This window comes from Octodon degus, unplaced genomic scaffold, assembly GCF_000260255.1.
Source record: "Octodon degus isolate 3935 unplaced genomic scaffold, OctDeg1.0 scaffold00098, whole genome shotgun sequence".
NCBI classification, from domain to species: Eukaryota; Metazoa; Chordata; class Mammalia; order Rodentia; family Octodontidae; genus Octodon; species Octodon degus.
In genome coordinates, this window is record NW_004524674.1 from 3,707,916 (window position 1) to 3,716,012 (window position 8,097).

The 8,097-nt window shown below is 45.2% G+C and overlaps 1 protein-coding gene across 3 annotated transcripts in view; it reads left to right on the top strand.

The window, feature by feature from the left end:
* The window catches only part of Inca1 (inhibitor of CDK, cyclin A1 interacting protein 1), a 12,464-nt gene extending 4,951 nt beyond the window's left edge, over positions 1–7,513 (top strand). The window contains exons 3-7 of one of the 3 annotated variants that reach the window (XM_023723271.1): positions 5,418–5,531; positions 5,665–5,704; positions 6,072–6,265; positions 6,717–6,882; positions 7,133–7,512. In XM_023723271.1, coding sequence (XP_023579039.1) covers positions 5,418–5,531; positions 5,665–5,704; positions 6,072–6,265; positions 6,717–6,882; positions 7,133–7,303 — 685 coding nt within the window. In that variant the 3' untranslated portion in view covers positions 7,304–7,512. Of the gene's footprint in view, positions 1–5,417; positions 5,532–5,664; positions 5,705–6,071; positions 6,266–6,716; positions 6,883–7,132 lie in introns of all 3 variants that reach the window. The other 2 variants (XM_023723272.1, XM_004638509.2) reach the window with 2 other exon arrangements.
* The last annotated feature ends 584 nt before the right edge of the window (positions 7,514–8,097 follow it).

Here is an 8,097-nt window from a genome sequence, read left to right on the forward strand (position 1 = left end):
GTGTGTGTGTGTGTGCGCGGCCCAGCTCAGCCCACCAGGGGGCAGGGCTGGCTGGCATGTGGTGCTGGGGGATTGAACCGTGGTCCCTGTGCTTTAGCTGAGCTTGTTCTAAGTTGGTGCCTTAGACCACTGAGCCAACTCACCAGCCCCTCCCTGCAGTCTTGAAAATGTATAGAAGCAGGAATGGAGACTGAGGCTGGGCCCATGAATTGAAGAAACCACAGCAAGTGGCAGCTATGTCTAGGGACTTCCTTGGCACAATGTTACATGGCACATGAACCAGAGGAAACCAAAGAGATCATTTCAAGTAGACTCATTGCCTAGAAACTTTGTTTTTTATACTTAGAGAAGTCAGTATTTTAAAGCTGTCTGACAAGGTAAAGGAAGATGCCAAAAATTTAAAAAATTGTAATTATCAACCTCAAACCAAAATGAAGCACTTAATAAACCAAACAACACCTCAGGGACAACATATTTGGTATGCTTGTGCCCTCCTAGAAAATTTTACCTTGAGTTTGTCTTGTAAATGTTTTATAAGGAGTATCCTTTCCTGGGCTAGCTGAGCTGAACTGGCCTACAGGCCTGTTTTTGTTTTTTATACATGGTCTTTATTTCATGGCAGAGATTGAAATGGCATAGAAGCCTCCAGATTACTACTTCTCAAGAATGCAGTTGAATCTGAAAGTCCACTTTCAGAAACCCCCAAATAAAAACAATCATAAACATTAAATCTGGATGCAATGTGACAAGGAGGGAATGGCCTGTAACCCTATTGAAGAAGACACAGAGAACAGGATGAAAACAGAAAAATGGATAGTAATTCACAACTTGATTGTACCTTATTTTGGTACATTTTCAAACTTGGGCTGAGTATAGTGCCCAGGGTGGGATGAAATGGCCTAAATCTAAAGAAACAGGAAAAGGGACCCTTCCTCATTTGTTGCAGTCTGACTTTGCCTATCTAGAGAAGCTCTTCTGCTGGCCCATCTGCAATTATCTAATGTGTGGATGCCTTCAATTGCAATGAAAGGTTCCAAAAGCCACTATAGACTTGTCAATCACTAAAGGATATCCATGGACTACAGATGAATTTTAACTTAATTTTATTGTTCAATTTTAACTTAAATTACATGTTTTGTTTTTGTTTTTTGTGGAACCGGGGATTGAACTCAGGTCCCTGCACTTGCCAAGGAAGCACTTATTCCATTGAGCCATCTCCCCAGCCCTTAAATTACATGTTTTAAAATCACATGTTTTGAATGTGTATGGGACTATTGAAGATGTATTGTTCGTTTCTAAGCCAGAGAGAGAGAGAGAGAGAGAGAGAGAGAGAGAGAGAGAAAAGAATAGCTAAATATGTGAGTTTAGATTTTACTTTATTTTTTTATTTTTTTTCCCGGAACCGGGGATTGAACTCAGGCCTTTGTGCTTGCCAGGGAAGCACTTATTCCACTGAGCCATCTCCCCGGCCCCTTAGATTTTATTTTAAAGGCAGTGAGTGGGCTGGGGAGATAGTTTGGCAGTCTAAGCACCTACCTGGCAAGCACAAAGTCCCAAGTTTGAGCTCCAGTACCGTATGCCTACCAGCCCTGAAACTGGTCATGGTGCTACATGCCTTGTTATCCCAGCACTGGGGAGGCTGACATAGGAGGATCACGAGTCCAAACTGTGGATCGAGACCCTGTATCAAAAAAAAAAAAAAAAAAGGATATAAAGGCAATTAAAATTAGTGGAAATAAATAAAGGAGTGACATAGACTTTTTTTTTTGGTGGAACCGGGGATTGAACTTAGACCTTTGCATTTGCCAGGGAAGTGCTTATTCTACTGAGCCATCTCCCCGGCCCCATAAATAGACATTTTTTTCAAGTTTTGGTTTGTTTTTTTTTAACAATGGAAAATTTCCAACAAATACAAAAGTAGAAAAAATAATATAAAAACCTGGATATGGGTTTAGGAGGCACCTGTAATCCCAGAACTTGGGAAGCTGAGGCAAAAAGATTGCCATGAGTTTGAGGCTAGTCTGAGCTACATAGCAAGTCCCTGTCTCTGAAACAAAACAAAACAAAAAACCCAACCTGGATGCGTTCATTTCAGTCATTAGTAATTATCATTATATAGATAATCTTTATGTGTCTGCACTTGGGCTAGGAAGATAGCTCAGTAGAACAAGCGCCTGCCTGGCAAGTGCAGGGTCCTGAGTTCAATCCCTGGTACCACATAAATAAATAAACCTTAAAAAAAAAAATCAGCATGTGTCTACACTTATCAAGCCCCATTTCCCAAATTATTTTGAAGTACCTCTCAAACTTTGTATCATGGGGCCAGGGAGATGGCTCAGTAGAATAAGCACTTCCCTGGCAAGCACAAGGACTTGAGTTCAATACCTGGTTAAAAAAAAAAAAAAAAAAAAAAAAAAAAAAACTTGTAAAAAAAAACCCAACTTGTATTACTTTACATAATCATATTTTTAAGAAGATTACTCTCACTGCTCTATAAAGAACAGGCTGTAGGGAGATGAAAATGGGAGCAGGGAGAGGAGAGTCATTTCAGTAGTCCAGGAAGGAAATGCTATAGAATATGGTGTTGGGAATGAAATGGTAAACGAAGATTGGTAAAACTCAAGTAGATTTCAGATGTAGAATTTATAAGGCCTATGGCAGACTGAATTTGGGAATCAAGGAAAAGTGAAGCAAACCAGGCATTGGGGCCTAGCAGTTGGCCATTTAGGGTGCCTTTCAGTAAGAAGGGGAAGGCTGGGGGTGGGTGTTGAGTGGATCCCAAGGAGGAACCAGGACAGACTGGAAAAACAGATTTGGGAGCCGTCAGTTTGTTGGCAGTTGTTATGGCTTGTGTCTAGATGTCTTACAAAAGCCTCATGCAGTCATAGATGGGACTTTATAGAGATGGCTAGATCTGGAGTGTGGGATGCTGGGTTAATTCATGTAGCAAAAAATTAAGGGTGCCCCACCCTGGCTATGAGTGCTACCTGCCCTAAGGGAAAGTAACCTGGATAGAGTATGACAGACAGAAAGAGGGCTGCTGTGGTTACTATCTGTCACTTGCTACTTTGTTGCCTTCCTGCCTTCTGCCTGCCATCTGCTGTTTCTCTCTTGTGATGCCCTTCTGCCATGCCACCCTGCCTTGGAGCCAGCTAACTATGAAAGAAACCTTGGACTGGAGGGGCCAGGAGATAGCTCAGTGGAATAAGTGCTTTCCTGGCAAGTGCAAGATCCTGAGTTCAATCCTTGGTACCACCAAAAGCAAAACAAACATAAAAACAAGGTATAAAAAGTAAAGCCTGGCTGGGGAGATGGCTCAGTGGAATAAGCGCTTCCCTGGCAAGCGCAAGGACCTGAGTTCAATCCCTGGTTCCACAAAAAAAAGAAGAAGCTGCCTTTTGGGCTGGTGAGATGGCTCAGTGGTCTAAAGCACCTACTTAGAACAAGCTTAGCAAAGCACAGGGACCACGGTTCAATCCCCCAGCACCACATGCCAGCCAGCCCACCCCTGGTGGGCTGAGTTGGCCACACACACACAAATAAATAAATAAAATTAAAAAAAAAAAAGTAAAGCCTGGGGGGGGGGGGCGGGGAGATGGCTCAGTGGAATAAGCGCTTCCCTGGCAAGCGCAAGGGCCTGAGTTCAATCCCCAGTTCCACCAAAAAAAAAAAGCCTGGGGCAGGGAGATGGCTCAGTAGAATAAACACTTGCCTGGCAGTGCAAGTACAAGGGCCTGAGTTCAATCCTGGTTCCGCAAAAAAAAAAAAGTAAAACCATATTAATATGCTGAGCTGTAAAAGGCTCAAGTCAACAACTTCTGAAATTTCCAGTCCTATGAATAACCCACTACTATTATGGATTACTGGACTATATTGGATTATTTTGCTGAATTTACACACCTACAATATTTAAATGGCAATGGAATACCCATCTCTGACAAAACTAAACAAAAGGGATATAAATGAAAGACCATTTTGTATCTGTATACACAAAATAGGATAGATATACATCTACTGTCTCTTAATTCAATGAGAAGAAAGATTTGTACTAATAGCGTTTGGACAGGATATCATGTCTGCATCTTATACTATGAATAACTACTATGAAGAGAACACTATGCAATGTATTAATTATTGTAATTGTCCTACTAACCTGTTTCAAAACTGTCTCATTGCTATTTGTTTCTCAATAAAATTAATAAGAAAAAAGCACAAAGTAAACTTAAAAAACAAAAACAAAACAAAACAACAACAACAAAAACCACCTCAGGCTGAAGAGATAGCTCAGTGGCCTAAGCATCACCTTCCTGGCAAGCACAAGGTCCTGAGTTCGATCCCTGGTCACTTCCCCCCACAAAAAAGAAAAAAACAAACAAACCAGAAATCTCTCCTTTAACTTCGGATGTCAGGTACTCTCACTCAGCAATGAGAAAAGCAACTAAGACAGTAGTATTAAAGCTATGACACTGAGTCAGATCAACTAAGGAGAGCAATAGAGATGGAGAGCAGAAGGAGCCCCTAGTCTAAGTCTCAGGACACTCCACTTCTTAGAGATCAAGAGGGAAGTCATTCAGTCTGGGAGCTTTGGAACTGGTAAGCACTGTTCTCAAATAGCTCTGTATACATCTCCTTATCTGTGATATTAGCCCTTGAGACAGAGGTGACAAAAGTTCTTTCCTGGTTCTTTGCATTGACCTAAAGGAGTCCTCAAACTGCCTGAATAACCAGGACCTTCCCTTTTAACAACCCTGCTTGTTAAATATTAAGTTCACTGATTATGAGGTATAGAAGTTTAAGATTGCTAGATGTGGGACCAGCCAGATAGCTCAGCAGATTAAAGCACTTGCTTAGGCAGACACAGGGACCAGGGTTTGATCCCAGGCAGGTGTGCCAGCCCTGCCCCTGGATAGCGTGGGCATGGTGGCATGAGCCTGTAATCCCAGCTCTTGGGAGGCTGAAAACAGGAGGATCGCTACTAGTCTGATCTGTGTAGTGAGACCCTGTATGAAATACATAAAAATATATAAATGAATAAATGATTGCTAGGTGTGGTGGTACATACCTGTAATCCTAGCACTAGGGAAACTGATGCAGAAGGATAATAGTGAGTTTGAGGCTAGCCTGAGCTACACAGTGAGTTCAAGACCAGCCTGAACTACAAAGTGAGAGAGGTCCTGTCTCAAACAAACAAATATAGAAATTTGAGATCTCAGACTCCAACAGCAGCCCATTTCTACCTTGACCCCATCTCCAGTCTCCACTTGCCATTTGTCTTAGCTACAGTGGACGGAGTGGTCATGTCTTAGGGAACATAAGCAGCTATCTGGTCCTATAGAAGGACGGGCTCCTGAATCCCAAAAGTAAGTAGATGATGCAATAGAACAGCTAGACAGAAGCCTACCTTGTCCTTGCCTCAGGTGTTCCAGAGTGGTCAGTCGCTGCCTATCCCCTGGCCTGCCTTCCCAGAGCCTCAAACCAATACCCAAGTATTATGGAGATACATTCTGGGAGAATCTCACCCAAAGATCCAGGTGAGTAGAAAAAGAGAAACTGGAGACTGACTGGGACTCCGAATACCAGACACATTATTGGGTGAGGTCACCAGAGAAGCAGTATTGTATGGGTTATTCTCTCTGACTCTGGCCCCATTCTTGTGCCTCACAGCCCTATCTGGATGGAGGAACAGTACATTCCACCCATGCTGGTATGATATACTACACCTTTCAACACTTTTGTGCTAAAATTGCACCTAATGCCTTAGTGTCCCCAGCTGTCCATTTTTTTTTTTTTTTTTTTTTTTTTTTGTGGAACCAGGGATTGAACTCAGGCCCTTGCGTTTGCCTGGGAAGCACTTATCCTACTGAGCCATCTCCCCGGCCCCCCAGCTGTCCTTTTTATCCCTTATTTCTGGTAGTTCTCAACCAGTGCACTGACCAGACCCTCCTTCCTGGGACTCAGGCATCATGTCTTTTCCATTTCACATCTGGGCTTCCCAAGACTCCTGACCTCCAAGTTCAATCCAAGCTTCCCCAATAGACCTTCTAGCTCCTTTTGCTCATTTTCTGGCACAGAGAGCCACTGGTTGCTCCCAGCCTGGCCTATATCCTCCTGAGGGGCTCCCACCCCCTGAGATGCTTTGCAGAAGAAAGAGAAGGAGGCCCAGATTGGACAGAATGCATCAAGGATCGGGGGGCATCCCAGCGCAGGTGAAGGCCGTTGCTTACCACCTGGAGGACCTGCGGAGGCGCCAGAGAACCATCAATGAGTAAGGAGGTGTTCATCTGGGCTTTGGGAGCCCAGGAGGGTTGGGGCAGGATGGTCTGAGCTAAGCAAAGGACAATTTTGAGAGAATTGGAGATTATTTGGAAAGCAGTTGTGGGCTTGGGTAGAACTGAAACAAAATTTCTATAAGGTGGCAAGAGTGACAGATGGCAAATGAGCCACAGGAGCAAGAAGGAGTTGAAACTGGATCACTAAATATGGGCAAGCATACCATGGAACTAGGGGAGCTAGGGGTCACCTCTGGGTCCCTGGACTGAAAATACTTCAGTCTGGGGGGGGGGGATGTGCACAGAAAACCAGGACTGGTAAATTGAAGATCCTGTGACAATATCCTAGGAGCCCACAGGAAATACCTCAAAACAGAAAGAGGAGGAATACAGAGACAGGAAGCCTGGCCTGCAGGCACCTTTCTCCTAAGCCTGAAGTCTCCACAGACTAAAGAAGGCCCAGTGGGGCACCTCTGAAGATGCACCTGAACCACTGGAGGTTCATGAAGAGGGCTGTGGATTCCTCAAGACCAGCGAATACCCTGATCTGACAAAGGAGGAGTCAGCCTATCCACAGGGAGAGGACCATTTTATCAACCCTGGCAGGGCCCAGGTATGGCTGGAGAACACCTGCGTAGGGTGGCGGGGATGTAGATCCCTGCTCTTGCACAGAGAAATAGCAGAAACCAAGAGCCAGGTTGTATAGCTGGAGATGAGAGAAACGAAAATAAAGTAGGTGAGAGCCAGCAACTTGGGGAAAAGAGTGCCTGAACCAGGACATCTGGAAAGGGCTGTATTTTTCCATCGATTCATTTTTCTTGCTTTTTTTTTTTTGTTGTTGTTGTTTTGTTTCTCAAATACAGTTGCTGTGGTCTCCTTGGAGTCCCCTAGGCCAGGAGGGGGCTTGCACTTCCAGGCAGCTGAGCTCTGTGGTCTACAGCACTGTCACAGCCAGGAGGAACCCTGTCCACTATCCCTGGGGAATTGAGTTGGAGTCGGAAGAGTTAGGAAAACACCATCCAAAACACCCGTGATGTTTTAAAGGCCCCAAAACCTGTTCTATCACCAGAACTGTCCCACTGTTCGCATCAAAGAGATTCCCCTTCCTTTGCCTCTCCAACTGCCCTTCCTAGTCTCCAGACTAAGCATTCATAGCCCTGTTGGGGGTTGCGAGGGTGGGATATAGCTCAGGGGGCATTAGTGCTTTCCTGCCAAGTACAAGGTCCCCAGTTCGATACCCAGTACTGTAAAAAAAAAAAAAAAAACAGCCCCGTTGGGCTTCCACCTCAATCGCCCCTCTCACAGCAATGCCCTAGCCCAGTTTTCCATTAAGCCCAGTTTTCCATTAAGCCCGCTTCAGGCCCTGTGTTCCTTTTCATGTTTTCTGTTATTAAAGGGCAAGCAAGTAGAGCTGGGAGTTGTCTGTCTCTCTTCGAATTAGTGATGAAGAGGTTAAACTGGAAGGAGCAGGCACTCCTTTCACCTTATGGAGCACCCTGCTGCAGAGAAGTCGAACTGCGCCCCCAAAGTCAAAGAGCCTTAGTAGAGGCTAGAAGCGTCGAGTTTCTCACAGTCTGTCGCTCCACTCCATCCTCCCAGACCTGGAGTCACCGCCCGCAGTCGGTGGAGCTTCCGCCTTTGGGATCTGGACTTGGCCCCTCAGCAACATTGTCCCTTTAGGGACTTCCAAGCGGGCTGCTTTGCGGCCTGACCCAGGGGCCCCGGAGCCGAGTTCCTCGGCGCAATCCCCCCAGTCCCACGTGCGCTAACCCCAGATCCCCTTCCCGACCCCCATCCCCTTAATTGGGAGGCCCCGCCCCGTGCGCAG